The sequence below is a fragment of the Thalia democratica genome, unplaced genomic scaffold, assembly GCF_965202585.1.
Source record: "Thalia democratica unplaced genomic scaffold, ktThaDemo2.hap1.1 HAP1_SCAFFOLD_514, whole genome shotgun sequence".
In the NCBI taxonomy this organism is placed as follows: domain Eukaryota; kingdom Metazoa; phylum Chordata; class Thaliacea; order Salpida; family Salpidae; genus Thalia; species Thalia democratica.
The window spans coordinates 94-22,425 of NW_028139553.1; the positions used below are offsets into that span (position 1 = coordinate 94).

The 22,332-nt window shown below is 23.7% G+C and overlaps 2 protein-coding genes across 2 annotated transcripts; both read left to right on the forward strand.

Annotated features, from left to right (window-relative positions):
- The first annotated feature begins 1,345 nt into the window (after positions 1-1,345).
- Positions 1,346-11,208, forward strand: LOC145846556 (uncharacterized). The gene is made up of 8 exons (XM_082953271.1): positions 1,346-1,383; positions 1,446-1,617; positions 1,875-2,011; positions 2,959-3,080; positions 4,698-4,777; positions 8,580-9,030; positions 10,045-10,140; positions 11,183-11,208. Exons 1-8 carry the CDS (start codon positions 1,358-1,360, stop codon positions 11,206-11,208), a joined length of 1,110 nt encoding a protein of 369 aa, XP_082809397.1. The 5' UTR covers positions 1,346-1,357.
- Positions 11,209-12,772: 1,564 nt separating this feature from the next.
- LOC145846558 (uncharacterized) lies at positions 12,773-20,715 on the forward strand. The gene is made up of 8 exons (XM_082953275.1): positions 12,773-12,931; positions 13,188-13,334; positions 14,098-14,219; positions 14,972-15,132; positions 15,339-15,447; positions 15,525-15,621; positions 19,108-19,150; positions 20,653-20,715. The coding sequence occupies exons 1-8, from the start codon at positions 12,795-12,797 to the stop codon at positions 20,713-20,715; spliced, it is 879 nt and encodes a 292-aa protein (XP_082809401.1). The 5' UTR covers positions 12,773-12,794.
- Positions 20,716-22,332: the final 1,617 nt, after the last annotated feature.

Genomic DNA, 22,332 nt, shown 5'->3' on the forward strand with positions numbered 1-22,332 from the left:
ATTTTCATGGTTTTTTAAATACATGTATTAGATTATATTATTAATCTTATCTTACCGTACGTAAAATATAATTCACTTTTTAACAACCAAAGATTAAAATATTTAAGTTCTACAGTACATAAAAAATTAAAATATAAACAAATTTTACAATTACAAAATTTTCAACAAACCGAATGTTTTATATATGATGAAGACTCTAAGAATTTGCATTTGTATTGATAATAGCATAAGATCCTTTACCTCATCAAAAAGGTAATAAAATGCGTATGGGATGTGGATGAAACTGATGATATAAACCCATAGTTCTTTAGTTTTTAGACGGTTTTCAACAAAAGTTTCAAAACTATTATGTTCTAAACATGCTGTCTTGCATGTGTGTATTTTTAGTAACACCGTAAAAATAAACATTATATCATTGACCATCAATATTGTTCTATTTTCAAAATACACAAAGAATAAAACATTCATAGCTTCTAATGCAGCTAAAAACGATACTAAAGCAGATACATAATGTGATAACCTTAATAACTTGTTAAAACTTGGTATTAATTGTTCTTTAAACTCTGCTATATTTGACATTGCGGTGTTATATTCAACCATTTATGCTAAACATATAAGCTATGATAAGAAAGAAGTTTAGGTAAAAAAATTAAAAGCTTAAGGTATGACATCATAATGTTTTAGATTTTCTTATGCACAACTTATGAAAAGAACTATTGTTTTAAGTTTTTTAAATCTTATAAACATTGTATCTTTCAATTACTGTTATGTTACAAGAAGGAACTTGTTTGTAATACAAATGTGCATATACTATCTTTTTTAAACATTTTAAATAAGTTATAAGTGTTTAGTAGAAAATCTGAAATAGAATTAGTAAAATACTTTAAGCTGCTATCAAAAATATTTAAAGCAAGTTTGTTAGAAAGAATATTTTTATTCTCCTACATTTATTATGAATTTATAACTCATTATTACAAGTTTATTGTAAATTTTTCCACTGTTAGACAAAGTGGCTAATAAACTAAAATCTTATTTTATCATATATGCACATGACTTTAAATAAATATTTAATGTTGTTTAGAATTAAACATAGCAAATATAAGTTTTTAAAAAAAAAGTTATACAACTTAATACACTAAAAGCGTCACTTCCTTTTAAAGCAACAAAAGTAATAAACATCATCAGTTTTAATGCACTTGAAGTTTATGCGTTTTTAGTTACCGAGCTCTTAGTTTAAAGCTATTTAGAATATTGATTATATTTATATCTAGAGAATTTTCAAATATTTAGTTGTAATAAGTTTAAATGTTATAACTACTTTGATTTATACTTTTGTTACAGGTTAGTTAAATTAAGTATGAAAAAAGTTCAAGGAACAATCAGGTTTAAAGTTCAATACAATAACTTTTATTTATATTGTTAGATTACAATAAAACTATTTTAAGATTTAACAACGCTGGAATAGGAAACTCTTCCACAATAAGTAAATCTTATACAACATTTTCTTCATCATGTAAAGTTTTCGACGCACAGCATGGAGGCTGGCTACTTAATAAACTTAACAAACTTCGATTAGCTGGTGAAATGACTGATATAACGTTTGAGTACAAGGGACAGGTTTATCTAAATTGTCTTTTAAACTTAATTTCCTTTTGTATTTCTAAAGACTATAAAAGCAAACATTAAGAAGAAAACTTTATACTTTAAGTTTTAAAAAGGAATCTAAAAGTTTGAATGATAGTAGCTTAATATAATTACCATATGATAATACTCAATAGATTAAAACAATGCTGAAAGTTGAGTAAAAACCCTACACCATATGAAAATAAAAGACATAGATTTTTTATTGTAAACTAATTGGAAAAACAAAACAGAAAATACGAGCTAACCAGGTAGTTCTAGCGGCAGTGAGTCCTGTTTTATGTGACTTGTTTAAAGAACGTGAAGTTTTTCTAAATGCTGAAGTTTTGCCGACTGGTTGCCTTATTGAGGTCATAAACTTCATTTATAGGTTAAAAACAACTTCCATTATATATCAAAACATCTACCTGTTTTATATTTCAAATGATTAATATATTTTTTATTAGGTTACTGTTTTATGCATTATAAAAAATTGCAGATTAAGCAACAATGAAAAGACATTTTGTTTTAAAAGTCAAGCAAAATATTAATGGTTTAGAAAAATCAAAACCTACATTTTCTTGAAATTTTTATATAACTGCTCTTCAATATTTTCTATGTATTTTTTTTTTACAAATTTTTATTGTGTTTTATTTTTTTGAGTTTGAATTTTATTTGTAAAGTTTTTTTTAGCTTATTATAGTTTTAAATTATGTCTGGTGTACGACTCGATGACCGGGAGGTTTTTTAGTACACCTTTATCCTTAAATAAAACTTTTTCTGAGCATCTTCGTTTTTTTTTTTCAATAAAATTACTATAGCTAAGGTAAATTGTCATAGTTTCGTTGAAACATTAGGTACTGAAAATTTACAACAATAAGGAAGACATTGTGTATTTAAAGTCTATGGACTAATTATTTTAACAGCTGAGTAAGAAACTTTTATTCTGAAAAGATTTAGCACATAAGTTAAATTAAAATATTCTATTTAATTATTTCATTAAAATAAGATATTTAAGTATTTTACAGCTGTTGATTTTATTTATGTAGTTTTTTTCAGTTTTATTCTGACCTATGCAAGTTTTTGCTCAGAAAAGTATTACTAATTATCCTTATAGATCAAGTACCAAATACTTTAAAGTAAAAAAGCTTTTTATATACATCACCTTTATATATTAGCTTTAGTTGATTACTGTATTAATCGTGTAACCTCCTAAATAAGATCATTGAGTAGAGTAAGTTCAATGGTAAGTAAAAAATGTCCTCAAGTAAGAAAAGATTGTTTAAATTATTCAAAATGTTTACTTTTTTTCAATAAAAAAATATATTCTTTTAACAGTGCAAGCATAGAAGTTGAAGAACAAAGACTTGTACACCTTAAAAAAGCTGCCCATATTTTACAGCTGTCATCTGTTTACAATATGTGTTACTCAGCTCTTGAAAAAATATACCTTAAAAAAAGTTTTTTTTTAATAATGTTAATTACGTATACTTTAGTAGAAGTAACTTTTAACTATAATTATAGAATAGTTTATGTCCGAATTTTAATTGAAATAAGTTTAAAAAAGTATGTTCACCTGTATTTTTAAATTTTTTATCATAATTTTTTTAAAAATTATGCGGCTATAATTTTATTATTTTTTGCTACGGTATAAATAATTAAGATAAAAAAATTACGACTTGAATTTTTTTTTTTGAAATAACATGGCGTTACTCAATTTTTATTCTGAATTTCTTATAACAGTAACAGTTTTTAATTTTCATTGTAAACTAATATTTTATTGCAAAACAATTTTAAACCATAACAACTTAATTTATAAACAGTGTTTAATGAATTTTGCATTATCTACATAACTTTCTAAAATTCTAACTCAACTTAAATTATATATTTTTAGTTTAGTAGAATAAACTGGTTAGGTCAAATATAGTATCTAAAGTTTCTACAACATATTTTTCTAAAATTTAACTAGATTTATTAATTTTTTTGTCAGTTTTTGCCAGTGTATATTTAGGCCATCATCAACAAAGTTGAGATGTTTCGCGCCATCAATAATAAATAATGAATTTAACCACACGACTAACAACAACAGCATCCGAGACCACCTTCGACCGGTTTCGTCCTTTTTAGTACTTATCAGGTAGGCAAAGTCGCGACTATGGCTGCCTGGTGAGTCCTAAAATGAACGAATCCGGTCGTAGGTTGTCTCAAATGCTGTTTTTTGTTGGTCATGTGGTGAAGTTCACTATTTGTTATCAGTTTTTGCATAGATTTTTATTTTAAAAGTTTTTGTATATTGCAAGATCACGGTTTTATAATCCGTTCAGCTGTGAAAATGAGTAAATGCCTGATTTTATAATAAATATGTTTTTCAATATATAATTCTTCAACTTGAATTGATTCCTGTGTTAAATATATTTTAACGATACAATTAAAACTAAATGTTGTTTTACGTTTCAGAAAATATTGTTTTAGCTGTAGTTTTACATATACTTTTATTTTAACATGATTTGATTTTTTACCAGTTTATGTATCGACGAATAACATAAATAAAGATATTTGTTAAATATGCTACAAAGTTTTTGGCTGTAATTATTTTTATTTGCTACTACCAAGTTTACATAAAATAAAACTAGATGAGACTAAAATGAAGTTGCACTTTCAGGTTTACAGTGATTATTTACTTAGTAAATAGTTAGTTCTAAAGTCCCGTTTGTTTCGTAATTAGTAAATAATTTGTTGATAAAGTTTTAAACAAACAATTATACAACTATTGTTTCCGCTATTACATTTTCACCATACAGAAAAAACTAAATTTATGATTTTAAACTTAAGTTTAGTGCTTTTGAATTTTTTTTTTTTAAAAGCATGTTTAGTATTCATTTTTCTGTTTATAGCTTAGGTATATATATAAAAAAAAATAACAAACAGTATCTACGAATGTATTCTAATTTCCCATAGATTATTGATTTTTTATAGTTTTAAAATAAATTTAACGTAAAACTATTTTATGACAACATAATTTTATCAATATACAATTTAAGAAAGAATTAACCTGTAATAAAGATATTTAATCTCAGGTCATAGAAAAAATTCTGATTCCTTTTTTGTATCAAAATACTTACACTATAAAAGACCTACTGCTACACTCTATTCAAAAGTAAGAACAGTTTATTTTATACGTTTTTAAAGGTTGTTGTTATTTTTAGATATAACAAATATGAATTGTTTAAAAGTGAATTTGATTAAATATTCGTTTTTTTAAATTAAAACTAGTGTTTTTACTTTTCAAAAGCATTCAAAGCCGCATATTAATCCGCATTAAGTTTTTTTAATTTAAAAATTTACGCGTTATAAAAGAATATTTGAAACAAACAAAAATGCTAGCTCCTTTTTGAAATTTTACTTATTGTAAATGTTTCGTTTATTTTTTAAATAACAGTTTTATTACTTTACTTTTCTTGAAGTTTAAAATGTTGCAATATTCTTTTGTAAATTTCGTTTTTTTTATTTTCTTAAGGTATTTTCATAAAAGTTAAACTTTAAATGTTTAGACTTTAAATCTAGTTTGGATTTTTTACAGATATTTGAGAAACGATTTACTTTAAATAACTATATCAAACAATCTAGTACGAGATTTTTATACGTAATGCTTATTACTGCATCATTTACTTCTTTTATTGAAAGATTTTTTAACTATTTATTAAATCTGAATCTTTTTATTATAAAAAAATATAAGGTTGTTATGTTCAACATTTTTTTATCCTTTTATTTTTTTGAAAAACAGGTTTTAAATTTAAATTTTTTTCCCTTTCTATTTTATCCATAGTAGACTTTTGAATGTCTTTCATTCTATTTAGTATGTATAAATAGAATTGTAGAAAGATAACAATAAGTTTAATTATAAATTGTTTCAAGATCGCCATTAAAACCTAAATACTTTTTTTCCTAGATATTTTTAAAGTTTTATTAAACAATTACTACTGTAAATTTTTTATAATTTATTTTTAGCAGTTTTTATATAGTTATGACAGTTAGTTATAATACTTTATGTAACTAAAACTTGAGTTAAACTCTGATAATTGAAACTAGTTATTGATAATTAATTTTTGTATTTATAAAACAGCAAACATTTTACTCTATGAATGATATGGACAGACAGTGTCATATGTTGACAGCTTTACTTTAAATTGAGCATTTTTTAAATCTTAATTGAATTTAAACAGTTTTACATCATAAAAGTTTGTCAACAACTTTTTTGTTACTAACAAACTTAATTTATTTTTTATAATTAATGCATGTAACGTAATAAGGCTTTAATTCCTAAAGATCCAAATAAACAGAGAGCATTGGAAAATAATAATAAAACTGTTTTTGTACGCAATACTTTATTGACTAACGGTGTTTCGCTCTTCACATTCTATAAGCAGCGAAACATCGTACGTAAATAAAGTATTGCGTACAAAACCAATTGTTTTTAACTGGTGTATGCTAATAAACTCTAAAAAAATTGATTTGTATTTTCTCTCTATTTTTGAACCGTTCAAAAAAATCAAGATATTTTTTTTAACGGGAACGGGTTAAATATGCACGAGACATTTTTGCATGAAGGGTCACTTTTACACGAAAGTAAAATAAAAAAGTAAATAAAAAAGATAAAAATAATAATAAAAATATCCAAAAAAAAAAAATTACCGACGAGGGTAAGGATTAGGAGTAACAGTGTAGTAAAAAAATAATAATAATAATAATAATAATAATAATAATAATAATAATAATAATAATAATAATAATAATAATAATAATAATAATAATAATAATAATAATAATAATAATAATAATAATAATAATAATAATAATAATAATAATAATAATAATAATAATAATAATAATAATAATAATAATAATAATAATAATAATAATAATAATAATAATAATAATAATAATAATAATAATAATAATAATAATAATAATAATAATAATAATAATAATAATAATAATAATAATAATAATAATAATAATAATAATAATAATAATAATAATAATAATAATAATAATAATAATAATAATAATAATAATAATAATAATAATAATAATAATAATAATAGTAATAATAATAATAATAATAATAATAATAATAATAATAATAATAATAATAATAATAATAATAATAATAATAATAATAATAATAATAATAATAATAATAATAATAATAACATTAATAGTAATAGTAATAATAATAGTAATAGTAATAATAATAATAATAATAATAATAGTAATAGTAATAGTAATAATAATAATAATAATAATAATAATAATAATAATAATAATAATAATAATAATAATAATAATAATAATAATAATAATAATAATAATAATAATAATAATAATAATAATAATAATAATAATAATAATAATAATAATAATAATAATAATAATAATAATAATAATAATAATAATAATAATAATAATAATAATAATAATAATAATAATAATAATAATAATAATATAATAATAATAATAATAATAATAATAATAATAATAATAATAATAATAATAATAATAATAATAATAATAATAATAATAATAATAATAATAATAATAATAATAATAATAATAATAATAATAATAATAATAATAATAATAATATTAATAATAATAATAATAATAATAATAATAATAATAATAATAATAATAATAATAATAATAATAATAATAATAATAATAATAATATTAATAATAATAATAATATTAATAATAATAATAATAACAATAACAATAATAATAATAATAATAATAACAATAATAATCATAATAACAACAATAGATAAACTAATAAAAAAACAAAAAAGTAAAAAATACTGACCGAGGATAAGTGTTAGGGGTGACAGTGATAAAAAATACCTGATAAAAATTATTAATAAAAAAAAACAGATAATAAAAAAATGTATTTAAAAAAAAGTATATAAAAAAAAAAAAGAAGAATAAAAATATCAACGGAGGGTAAGGGTTAGGGGTAATAATGAAGTAAAAAATAATAACAAACAATTAAAGTTAATAAAAATTAATAATAATTCAAAAAATTTTCAACCCGTGCAAAAAAGTATTTTCGTGCAACAAAAAACCCTTCGTGCAAAATTGACGTCGTGCAAAAGTGTACCTTTGTGCATTTTAGACTCCTACCCGTTTTTAACGGGTAGATGTCAAATATGCACGAAAGGACGCTTTACTAATGGTTGAAAAATTTAGTTATTCTTTTACTTTTTAACTATCACTGTTACCCCTAACCTTACCCTTGGTCGGTAAATTTGTTTTTTTATTTTTATTTTATTTTTTATTTTTGTTGATGTTTTTTTGTTTCAATTTTTTTTCTTATTATAATTTTTTTACTATCACTGTTAACCCTTAGCCTTGGTCGGTAAATTTTTGTTATTATATTTTTATTAGTTTTTTTTTTACTTTAATTATTTTTTTGTACTCTTGTGCAAAAATAACCCTTCTTTCAAAATTGTCTTCGTGCATATTAGACCCCTCATGTTCTTAATATCGTTTTTTATTATTTTCTGACTAAAAAAGTGAGATAAATTCTTAATACTTACGACATCTTAACATTGTTTAAACTTTAGTATGTTAGTTTAAGTTACTATATCTCTTAAAAAGCTAAAAATTATTTAAAATAACAAACTTCTATATAAATTTCAAAGCTAATAATTGTATGTTAAGCTTTGTCACTAAATTCAATAGTCTATTTAAAATATTTTTTTCGGTTTTACAGAAACTATCTATTGTAAAACTTAGTAAGCATTTTAATTTCTTTATTATATACTTGAAGAGAGTACAAAATTAATAGATTAATGCTTAGAAAAATTCAACAACCTGGTTTTTTCAAATGTTTATAAATTGTAATTAATTATAACTGTGTGAATGTTAAAGGTAATTTATAAGTCATTTATTTTCTACAGACTTCAATACCTGCTAAAGAAGCTCAGGCAACTAATGGAATTATACGCCGAACAAACTTTCGTAAGTCTATTAAAATGACTTTTCATTTGCAAACAAGTGCAACTAACGACGACTCATCAATTTCTGTTGACGAAATTTACGAACTTTATCAAATCGCTGCAGCAAAAAAATCTCAGTTTAAAAATAGCTCGATGGAAAGTATTTCATGGATCTATAGTCCTGACAAGGAAGTTAGAACAAGATCCAGTAGTGATACAACTAACTTAGCCTCGACGTTGAAAAAGTCTGTCATAAAAATTTTGGAGCCAAGTGATGATAACTCTTTAAGAGAACCTATAAATACTCGAAAGTATGTTAAAACAAAAATACTCAATAAGCATGATATCGAAGCATCTGAAGATACTTTTACACTTCAGTTTCGCTCAAAAGTATTACCTAATTTTTTAAAAGGTTTATTAATTTTTGGTTCTTTTTTTCTTGTAAAATATTTGTTACAAAATGTACAAGTTATAATGTCTAACAACCATATATTTGAAACTTTACTTTTTTTTAAACACGTATACTTACTTTAATTATTTTAACATTTAAATTTTTTTTTAACTTTTTTAGTCTTAAAAAATTCTAACCGCGTATGCTAGGTTTTCAAAGTTTTATTATTAAAGTTACTCAATATCCATTTGATCTTGTTCTTTAAACTTTCTATGCTAAATTGTCTTCAAAATTTCCTTTTTGTTTAATTAAATAAATAAATAAATATATATATATATACAGATTTAAAATACACAAAATAAACTTTTGCTTGGGACAGCTGTTTCTGCGTTTAATACGCGTCTTCAGCCAAGTTTATATATATACACATATATATACTTAATATATTATATATGAGAGTTATATGATTATATTAAAGAAAAGTATAAATTAACAAAAGCCTCTACTGTTTATCCTAATGATATTTTTATTCTATAACCCTACTTTTATACAACTAAATAGCTGATAGCTGCCTTAATGAAAAATTATGTTGAGAAGTTTATAAGACTAGTAAAACTTTTTTTTGTTTTATTTTTATAGAAAAACGAGCAGTAAAATTAAGCTATTTGCTAGATTACCATCACGATAAGTTATACGTTCGTAATTTAGCTTAATATTAGAAGACATAACTTCAGATAAAAAATTTCAACTTTAAACCTTTGTATCTTAAAGTAAATTTAGTATATATTTGTTTAAATTTTTAGAAAAGTTTTATAAAGTAAAGTTGTGAAACTGCTCTTCAAATACTTTATTGTAAAGGTGTTTTACATTGTATAAGACTTATAAATTAAAAAGGATGTACTATACATTTATTCATCTAAAATTTTAATTTAAAACATTTTCATTGTTTTTTAAAAATATAAGCTTAATTTACCATAAACAAAAGTAAAAACTTTATGTATAAATTTTTACATTAGTATATTTTAAAATTTTAAGGACTAAACTCACTGAGGGAAAGCGAAATGTTTTGTGATCTAGTCTTTATTGTTGGAAACACACGCATACCATGTCATCGATCAGTGATTGCAGCTAGTAGTTCAGTATTTGAAGCAATTTTAAAACGTATAAAAGTTCGAGACATACTTTTAAAAAAAGTAGAAGACTCTGCATTACTTGAACTAATCCGATATATTTATACTGGACAAGTTTGTTTTTATACAATAAACTAATACTTTCTTTTTAATGTTTTAATTTTTTAAACACTTCTACTAACTAAAGTTTTGTTTAACCTCTCTTAAATTGAAAGTTTTACACACACAAAAAAGAATTGAATTTATCCTTTATTTCTTGGAATTTTAAAAGAACTCGGATTATTTTGTTAAAAAAACATTTATGAAACAATTTTTTTTTGATTTTTAAATTTAAAAAAAAAGTATTACTTGTTAATACTTAATATATATTTAGTTTCAAAAATATAATATTAGTTATAACTATTTTTTTAAATCAAAGTATCAATTTACTATGCTAAAAAATATAAATTAGTAGTAAAGCCTATAAATTTTCCTACTTAAAATGGTGAACAATATACTTAAAGTTTATGACAATAAAAATTTATACACTTTTTTAATTCCTTATATAATACTTTTTATATGTACCATTTTTAATTAATAGCAAGATAGGTTTATAAAGTTTTAAATAAAATTGTGAAACTAAATAAGAAAATATGCTTATAAAAAGAGTATATAAAACTACTCAAAAATTTAAAATTGAATTAAAACGTAAAAATTTTTAGTTAATTATAAGTAAAAACAGAATCTAAAAACTACTTTATAACTTTTTTTTAATTGAACTTTTTAATGATTTTTTTAATATTAACCAAAAAACATGAGCCTTAATATTCTAAAAAAGGTTAGGTTACGGTAAGATGTAAATTTATAGAGAGTTTTAACATTTATACTTAGTAGTTACCAGTCAGAGATGTTAAAATGCTAAAAGTTACTATGGTAATTCAGCAATGAAGTGTTTTATTTTTGGTTTGTTTTAAGTTAGTAATTTCACGCTTGAGTAAACAAAGCAGAGCTTTTTAACATGTCTGTTACCAGTAAAATACTAAACCTTTTATTATGTTCAACAGAAAGTATGTTCAACAGAAATATATAAAAAATACTAACTGTTGAAATAAAAAACCAAGATATTAGGCTGTATTTAATTATATATTGTTTATTGAACAACAAAAAACGCTCAAAAAGTTTAGTCCAAGGACGTGGGGCACGAAAAAACCTTTCAATTATCGAATCATACACCAGAACAGTTTAACTTCACTTAATTCCAGGACACTTAATCAATACTTTTATATAGTACTAATTGATATTGGTTAAATGATTAAGAATCCTTAATTTAAAATTAAAAAATTAATTAAACTATGTATGGTGATATTTCTATTTCAAATTAGGTTACATAGCTTTTACTTTCAGTGTACTATCGATAAAGATAATTTGGCAGCCTCGTGGAGAGCTAGTAATCGTTTCCGTTTACACAAAGTAGCCCTAAAGTGTGCAGAGTATGTTGAAACAAACGTTCTACATTGTTCATTACTAATTTCTATCGAAAATGCTTTGATGTCGTACAAATTAGCAGAATTATATAACTGCACTAAGTTTCGGAACGAGTGCTTGAACTTTGTTGTTAGCAAGTTTTGGGATGTTACTTCTTTACATGACTTTTATGATCTGTCCATAACGGTAAGTCGATTTGCATTACTCTACATTTTATAATTGTACAAACTTAATGCTTTATTTTTTCTCTGTTTAATTTCTCAACCAAATTTATAGGCAATTACAGCTAGGAAATTAAGTTAAATTTGACAGATAGCTAATAACTACAATTAAATTTTTAAGTATATAATTGACTTTTTTAATAAATACTTTTACTTAAACATTTTTAAAAAGTATACATTTTTAAATTAAGGTAAACGCTGAATAAAGGCTAAAAATACAATAACCTTAAGGTCTACCTAACTTAAAGCATTTATAATTTTTTTTAGTATACCGATTAAGCAACTGTGTTTAGTATTGCAACCACAAAAAGTATACTAGCATTAAATAAAGTCTTTTTTTCTACTTCTTATAAATTTCAAAAGTAAGAATTACATTTTTATTACTCAATACAACTATAAAATAAAAGACAATCACATGCTAATTTTTCCAAAAAACCCAATTCATAACTGTTTTTGTTCTGTGGTGATAACTGCTTAGATAAGTTTTCAAGTACATATTAGACAAACACTAGGTTGAAAGTACAAATGGTAAACATACTTACGTGGTTTATTAAATGTGTTATTTCTTACTTTTTATAGGACTTGAACAGATTTTTAACAAACAAAAAGTTATTGAAATTAAAAAACAAGGATAACGAATACGATTTCAAATTATTTAAAGTTATATGCAACTGGCTTCAACACAACAAACAAAGAACTACACAGTTTGCTAATGGTTTACTATGTTTTGTCGATTTTAATAACATAGAAGTTTCAAAGCTACAGCAATTAAAAAATAACTACAAATGTATTCAACAAATTCAGGTATTACAAAAATTAGCAAAGTAATAAACTAACTTTTACAACTTGAAGAATTAGTACTTAAAAAACAATTTCACATATATTATGCTTTTCAATTGTAATGTAACTATAAAGTTTTTTTAGTTATACTAATATTTAGAGTGTTAACGAAAAATTAAGTCTGGCTATTATGAAAAACTCAACCTTTTTATCAAAAGAAATGGTTCATTTAAAACTTCCTTTGTCTCATAAAATAGACAAAAATCAAAATAGTGCTATTGCTTTATTTACTGATGAAGGTAATGTCCCCGCTACATTTACATTAAAGTAAGATTGTATAACATTGATTACTAATAAATTACTTTTAATACTCGAACATAACAGAAAAAAAAAGAACTAAATTAATATACTTCAAACTAGAAGTAACTAAAAGTAAATCAAATATTGTAATAGTAGATTTATAAATTACAGATTAAGCTTTTATAAGTATAGAAATTTATCAACTTATATCTTTCTAACAGAAAAACAAACAACATAGTTTAAGATGTAACGTATATTTTAGATTATGAAACTTCATTTACAGTTTTGACGACAAAACCAATAAATGGAAAAAACAAGTCTCAAACATAATAAAAAGTACACTTTACTCGGTAGCTGTAAAAAATGGTTGCGTATTTGTTTCAGGTGGATTATACCCCAACAAAAAAGACCCTACTAATGAAGTTTATTTGTAAGTTTTATGAATATTTAGCTTTTATTAAACCAAACAAAACTTTTTACAAAAATTTGCTACAGAGCTAAACATATCTACTACTTTTGAATATAAGAAATTAAATTGGTAGAACTTAGACTTATTATTTGTTTCAGTTAATAGGTCTAGTCATATTTTAAACAGTATGTTCTTTTAATTCTTCAAATACTATATTCTATTATCAGAAGTTTAGAATACTGCATGGCAGAGTAACCATAGTTCGATTGCTTTAGAAATTTAACAACTATAAATGCTATACTTTATAAACTAGTTTGTGGAACTTTTCTAAACATAAAAATCTTCTATTACTCAAATGTTCGTTATCTATCAGTTAAGAATTTTAGTCTAAAAAAGAGCTTTTAGTAACTTAAAAAGTTCTATTTTTAAAATTTGTATCTAATCAAGCATATATTGTGGATTCCTTAATTAATTAGTACTACTAGTCACAATTAAACACTAATCTATTTAATTAATATCTTATAAATACTAGATGCTACTTAAACTACTTGATATAAACTAAGTACAAAAAGTGAGTATTTATGTTATATTATATAAAAATTAAGGAATATAATATAAGATAATTTAATTTAAAAACTACTTTAAATAGAATAAAAACCTTCACACATAAATTAAGTCTAAAAAAATATATATTTTTAGAAACTTTTAAACTAAAATGAGAAATAGCTACTTGAATTTTAAATCATAGACATTTTAAGAAAGACTTAGCCAGTTTTGTTCACAGATACACCTTAGAGAAATGGTTGAAACTTCCAGATATGCGATGTGCAAGATATAAACATGCTCTAACTAGTTACGCAAACTTGCTTGTTGCTGTTGGTGGAATTGGGTGTAATGAAAATCGAAGTTTGATACTTTGTATATTACACATAAAATAGTTTCAGATAATATGCCTTTCTACAATTCAGAACATTTTCAATGTTCTCTGCGCAAAGTTTTTTTTTTGCACTTTATGAATAAAAGTTTTAAAAAGCATCGACAGTTTTATTTATTTTTATATACTTCCTTTTAATGTATTCTTTTTTCAGTACCTTATCTTAATCTAATCTATAAAGCATACGACACTACCATAAAAAAATTACTCAGAAAAAACAGTATAAAATTTGTTTATATGATTTTTTTTTTTTTTAATTTTTGCACTTAAAATTAGGATAGAAAATGTTTTAAAGCCACATTAATTTAAAAACAAAAATAAAACTTCATTTTATTTATGTGTATCATTAAACTTACCAACATAAACTTAAGTTGATCAACTTTAGTGCTTCCTTCATGACTTATACTTCATTATTTTTATAAAAAAAATTTATAATGATTTACAAAGATCATAAAATAACGTAAAAACTTCTTTAATCTTTTAAGTCATTTTGAATTTTCCAGAGAGGCGTTTTAAAATTTAAACTAAAACTTGTCCAAAAAGGGTTGCTTTTTATTATAAAAGTTTTTTTTTTCAACAAAAATAATTGTATAAAATTAAATTTAGTTTAAATTCGTTTAATATGTTTTATTTGTGTTCACATATTTTATTTGTGTACTCATAACATTAAAACTTTATATAGAAATACTTTAAAACATAATTAAAAATAACTTCCAATTTTTAGTTACATCTATCGAAACTTTTGATTTTGATAAATGGAAAAACGATGGAAACAAGACAAAATGGAAAACAAGCAAGATTAATTTACCTTTACAAAATTTTAATCACTTTGCAATCACTGTTAACTCTCTTTTTACTTCAAGCGAAAAACAAAACAAGCAAAAAGTTTTTTCTTAATACTTTCGTACCTAAACTTTTAATCGAAATGTCTTTTATAAAAAGTGTTATACGTATTGATGTACTAAAAACAATAACTTATTTTTTTAATGTTTCGAATAGCTCAACAGTAATCTAATTTTATATTATTTTTGAAATAATGATGAAAAATTGTATTTTATGTATCATATTAGTTGAAAGAATATTTGTTTAAGGTTTTATCTCCGAAATCAAAACGAAAGCTTGGAACTATTAGCTTAGAAGAAGTCGTAACTTCTCCAGTAAGAGCTTCTTCGCAAAGAATTAGGAAGGCTTTCAGTGGAAGTAAGGACTTAATTTAAAACTTTTTGTAAATTTTTTTAGACTTCTTATTGTTATTTATTCTATAATTTCATTAAAAGCACAAGCAAACACGGAAAAACAAGATTTAGTAGTATACTTAATTGGAGGTTCCTGTTGTCCAAAACAAAATATTCAATTAGATCTTTTCAACGGGAAGTTAGTTTGTCGTTAAGTGAAATTTCTATTAAATAAATTTTTAATTTAAAACTAAAAAAATACATTTGTCTATGTTGTTTAGTTTAAACTAACATTAATTTAAGTGCTAATAAAAGAAAGCAACCAATTTTTTAATTTGAATAATTAGTCTTAGCACAATCTAAACTCTAAAGAATAGATCCCCTAAACTTTTTTTTTCAATACGCAACTTTTTCCTACAATTTACTTATGTAAAATAGAATTTAAATAGTATCTCAAGTCCAAATATCGAAGAATAAATTTGGAGTAAAATATTTATGTAAGTTTCAATGACACCCCCTTATGGCTCTTCACTAGTCATCATTGCAGCTTATCGACACTTGAATTGCTAAAATGGAACAAAGGGAGTCATATGACCCACTTTGGGAAACCATAATTTAAAGTAACGTACATTTCAAAGTTTTCAAGAAAAGCATGAAGTTTGTAACAGTCCAACGAAAAGCATAAAAATGTTTAATATATTACTTTAATTAAAGCTACAAATAGTAATACTATTCTTTGCTATCTAAAAGCTTTTGATTAAATAAAATCAATAACAGTTTTTGTATACTTAAAAAAAATATTATCCAAAAGAAAAAAATTAGTAAACTTAAAAAAAAAATTTTGATTGTTAAAGTTATGGCTAAGTAGCTACTTTAGTTTTTGTTTTTATCTTTTCTACATGTAGAACAGCTTGTTAAACGAACAAACGCATTAATTTATATATATTAATTACGGTTTTTTTGTTTAGTTATCTTCAAAACTATAGTATAAAAGTTTCAACAAAATATGTCGGTAGAAAAAATCAAACTGTTTAATATTGTAGAGGGAGACAAGAGTTTAATCATTCAGTTATACTTTAAAACTAAGTTATTCTTAAATTTATACTTAATACTTAAAAAAACAAGTATTTTACCAGTTAGTTTGAAAACTTCAAAAGCTATACAGAGTAAATAAAAATAAATTATTTTGTGCTTAAATTTTAACTAAATTTTTGTTATTATGACCTAATTATATATTTTAGGTAGGATTCATTAGATTTTAACTAATAAGAAAATTAAAAAAATTGAAGACAAACTTTTTCTTACAATACACTTTTTATAGAACTCTTGAACTTTCTATGCAATAAGAAAATCATAGAATAATATGTATTGTGTATAGGTTCAGGCTTTGAAAAACACTTCATTTAAAAGAATTTTCTTAACTTTTACAGTTGGCAAGAAAAGCACTGTGCTTTACATAAAGAAATTTTGTAAAAAATAAACTATAACAAAATTCTCAAAAAAAATTATTTTTATGTAGCCCAAGATTATAGCCATAGATTTTTTAGACTAAGTTAAATAACTCTATCAAACAAAAGTTATCTGACTCAACATAGTAGCTTACTAAAATGTTTTTGCTTTGTGCTTCATTTTGAATTAAAAAGTAGGTATAATTTAAACTTTAAAACTAGTGAGTTTAGAAAATACTTTAATTATTTTTGTATTGTAATAGCTTGTACATATTTAGTAGATGTTTAATATAATATTTTGGTAATGATAAAAAAAAATTCCTACTGAAATTCATCAATGGAAGTTAAAAAATAAGTCGTATAAGGTATTTCTGAAGAATACGTCGGCTAAAACAATCTAAAAATTTAAAAATAAAATTTTTCTGGATTATTTCAGAATAATTTGTTAAAATATTAAAAGCTAGAAAAAATGTTTTCAAACATGTATACTTACAGTATAATCGTATGGAAAGTACCTTAGTCTTTCAAGTTTATTAGATTAAAGACAAAAAATGAATAAATTGGTACAATTACCAATTGAGTTTATTACACAAAACTTTCGAATACCTTCTTTTAACATAGAAAAATAAATTAAATGCTTTTAAGCATTTTTTTAAGTTTATTCTTTAACGTTTGATTTAATATTGTTATATTCCTATTTAACAATAACATATTTAAATAGTTCTCTTTCTTTATTACACTAACACATGTTTCTACTGTTTAAATTTGTTGTTATTATTTATGTTCCAGTGAAATTGTTTTGCTAGGATCTTTATTAGCAGACGCTTAAATTTATATTTTTAATAGTTATGTTCGTATTTGTAAATCTAATAAAACTATGCAAAGCACCTGCAAAAATACCTCGCGCCCATTGTTATAACTTCTGTTGTAAACGGATTTTTAAAACTTACTTAAGCTTGAAATGCGCTAGATTCTTAGTTTTCTGGCCACTTATTTTCAAAAAAAAAACTTTTTTTTCATTTGTCAAGTTGCTTGCCCACTAAACTATTGCTGAAACCATTTGCTATACCTCTTTTACGTTATTAATAGTCCACTATATGTTCATCTATCCAAAACATTTCAAATAACTTGAATAATTTATGCGCTAATACTTATTGAGATAAACAGAGGAGTAAAACTTTACTATTTTTTTTCTTCCTTTATCTAATGTCACTTTAAATGCCAACGGTAGTTTGTAGAAATAGTTTGTCCAAATAGCTGTAAAAAAAATTCAAAAGTACATTAGTAGTTATACAAGTTATAATTGCATGTAACTCTTAAAAATATTCAGATCTTTCGAATACAGCAATTTTATTTATTTAGCTACAAAAGAAAATAAAATGATCATTTGAAATTTTACTTTTTTTAAAGGGTAAATATGAGCCAAAGACAACATGTATATACAAAAAAGACTATGCTAAATATTATGAATTGACAACACGTCGACTCAATATTTCAATAGAAAATAGTTAAAAGATTTTTTTTGTTTTTATAAATTGAATATGAAGTAGATTTTTGAAAACTGATTAGTTTACTTAACTTAAAAAGTTTTAAGATAAACTTTATACATGTAATAAAATTTTATCAAAAAAGTGCATTTAATTAACTTGCTACTTTTTACAGACTTATCATTGTAAAAAACTTTCTTTTATTAATAGTTAACAATAAAACTAATTCTTCCTTTTTATTTGTTTGAAAATAGCTTTAACTATCATAAAAACCTAAATTCATTTTGAAAATATTTTTTTATTTTTAATCTCTTTAAGATTACTATCTGTAATTTTATTTTGGTTGTTTTAAAACTACTTTGAAACACACATTGAAATAAATATACTTACTACTTGTGGTTAACCATTGTTCTAAAAGTACATAATTATTGTGTAACGATCTATTTGTAGTTATTAGCTTACAATCGTTTTGTTATTATAGTCATTACTCTAACAACTGTTTATATCAATAAAAGAACAAGTTATGCTGAGAGTAAGAACGCATGTTTCGTTTTATAAAGTCTATTTAAACCTTTTAAATCAATTGAAAACATTTTATGACTATATACAAAAAGTTCTAAAATTGTTTGTTATTGCTGGTTTTAAAATTTTGAGTTATGTATTAGCAAGCAGTTAGTATTGTTTTTACAAACGTAAAATATTTTCCTAAGACTACTAAAAACTTCGGTTTTAATAACTTAAAAATAAAAGGATAACTACCAAAAAGAAACTGCCTCAAGACTGTTCTCAACCAGTTTGTGCTGCCTGCAACAATTCAATTTTTGTAGCGCCTAGCATAAACATTAACTGTTTTGAAGAAATTTTAGAGTACAACTGTAGAATTGATAAGTGGACAAAACTTATAAATCCTTATAATTTTGAGTCTTCTCGAATTTGTTTGTAAGTTTTTTAATAATACTTGAGTAAAAGGAATAACATTAAAGAGTAAACAAGTCAATTTAAAATTACTATTATTAAGACCTGTGAATAACCAATAAAGCTTTTTTTTTACTTTATGGTTTTCTCTGACACACTAAATACTTAAACTATATATAGTTTAACCAGCCTACTATATTAAAAAGAAACTATCTCATAATTGTGTTTCGACACAAACTGTAACATTTTACTTAGTATTAATTTACTTTTTTTACTTAACTTTGTAGTTAAAAATTATGTGCAATTTAAGATAAGAACAAAACAGGGACAAAGTCAACCAGACTCAAGTAAAGAGTAGTGAAAATGAAGAAAAAAAATTGATAAGCGTATATGAAAATAAAGGTCAACTAAATATAGTAATAATTGAAGGAAAAAAAATATTTTTTTAGTTTATGACACAGTAGAAGCAACTTGGTCTTCCCCAACTGTGATAAACAAAAAAGAAGAAACTATACTTTTTTGGCGCTCTTACTTGACTTGCTAAAAATAAACTATATTTTGTCTTTTACAAACTATAAAAGCATAGTTTTATATTAGAACTGAATTTGACTTGATTTTTTTTTAAAGTAGAGTAGACACATTTTAGATAGACAAATTTATATTACAACTTTTAAGTATTGAAACAGATCTTTTTTAGGTTCAAAGTTTAAGCTGCAACAAGTTAATATTTTAATAAAACTTAACCAAACAAACATTATATACTCTTAATGTTTTTAACGTAAATACATCTTAAATTTAAATTCTTATACAAAAAGGCTGTATAAAAAATCACAACTTTTAATAAATACAATTTTTTATAGAAAGCTAAAATTAGACTCAAATAGTTATGTTGTAAGCATGACTGCTGTTTTTCGTTGTGGAAGACTTATAAAAAAGAGTTACACTGGAAAACGGTATAAAAATCTGAGCGCGGCTTGAAAGGGCAGTTTCAAGATTCCAAAGTAAATGCGCTTTGCACTTGCGGACGTATTTTCATTTCTGAGGTGTATTTGCACGCTTTTCGATTTCGTCGTATAGCTAGCATAAGAAAGTTTCACTATTTTAAGCAGTTATCTATACTTTATGAACAATCTGAACTACAAACATTTTGCAAGCACTATATAGTAATTTTGTTTTACTAAAGTCACTGAATTATATTTGGCAACTTTCACCATAGGTTGAAGTGTATGATCGAATTCAGAAACTTTCACTTTCCGTCTACTCGATATACTAAACAACTTACTTTTGTTGTTCAACTCAGACAACTTTATTTCGTTATTCTCGAAGATATTTTTGCCCGAATTTCAAACATTGATTTCGAATTTTGAACATTGATTTCAGAACGAGCTGTCGGGAAAAGAAAGAATCTTAAATACGCTCGTTCAAGCGACATACAAACTCTAGAGCAGTGGTCGGCACGGTGTACACTGGTGCCAACTAGTTTACACAAAATGTTTTTTAGGGTGCACGAAATTTTTAGGGTACACGAAACTCATTTAGGGGTGCACAAAATTTTGAGATTACAAAAAAAATACATGAGTTATACTAAGTATGTAGTTAATATTTAATAAAGTATTAAAGAATACTGACCTGGGGATTTTGTAGTAATTGCGGATAAATGTCCAATTAATAAATATGTAAGACAAAGCCATATAACTAAAATATCATTGTGAAAATAAGGTAAAAGAAATAAGAAGGTCAATTAAAAAGAGGATCAAATAAAACACTTCAGCTTCAGTTGTTAAATGGTTTGCATGTAAATACAAACTGAGTTATGATTTTTAAGGAGAATTGCACTATCAAAAGTGTTTACGTAGTCCCACTACTAGCGGCGCTTATTAAACTTAGATCTAGGGGTGCATCAATTTTATTTTTTGCAGCTTGGTGTACACAGAACTTGATTAGCTTGCCGACCACTGCTTTAGAGTCTAGACTGAATAAGTGTGAATGTTCCTTTCTTATCGTTATTTTGTTTACGTTGTAATTTAAAAGTTGAATGCTTAATCGTTAATTGTTTAATTACAGAGAAGCTTAAAAAAATAACAAATTATACTCTTAATAATTGTTTCTTAAGATTTTAAAAGTTAATTTAAGTGAATAGTATCTAATTATTTATATCAGTAGTACTAATGCCTGATACCGCCTATGAGTACTAGTAATAAGAAACTCAAGCTTTTATTAGCCGCCAGCCTCTCTAAGATGGTTACAAAACATGCAACGCGTGCACACACAGCTGGAAAAGTTTGGGTTCTAGTAAACATACTAGAGCAAGTGGTTCCAAGCTAACTACAACACCTAACCAACACAACAGGGACGTGTTTTGACTGGTTTCCTGTGAACCCCATGAAAAAAAAAGAAAAACAGATTATTAGAATATCACTAAAAACGTTGTTTACTGACTTTGTTTTGGTTATTTGATAGACTTTGAATAATGAATGTTGAATTTATAACACTGAAAGATTATAAGTTTCCGTAACATAAAATACTCGTTTTTGCCCAGCTGAAATATATTTCTAGAAAATTTTGATTGTGACGTCATAATAGGTAAAAGTTTTAAAATAGCTTTTTTTTTCTGGGAAACTTTTTCTAAGATGCTCTCAGTTCCCATTATAAATTGTTACTTAGTGTAAATAACTTTTGATTAAATATTGTTTTTGAACTAGTAAGTACAATTTTACTTAAAAAATGTCTAATATAATCACAAAAGTTTTATTTTACTTAGTCGATTGTATATAATAATGCTGTATGAAGCTTTTAAACCTTGAAAAATTCAATTCAGAGAGTTTTCAAAATCATCACCACTACACTACATGGCAATTTATTCGTTTATCATTTAATGGTATTTTAATACTTTTATTTAAGTTATTTTATTTTTGTATATCTCTTAGCCTCAAAGTTGATTCTTGATTTTTTGAAATTTTCAACCCAGAAAGATTTCAAAACCATCATTAAAATCCCTGCACCATCAGGCAAACATTATATTATAATTTAAAGATATTAATTTAATTGTACAAGTCTAAA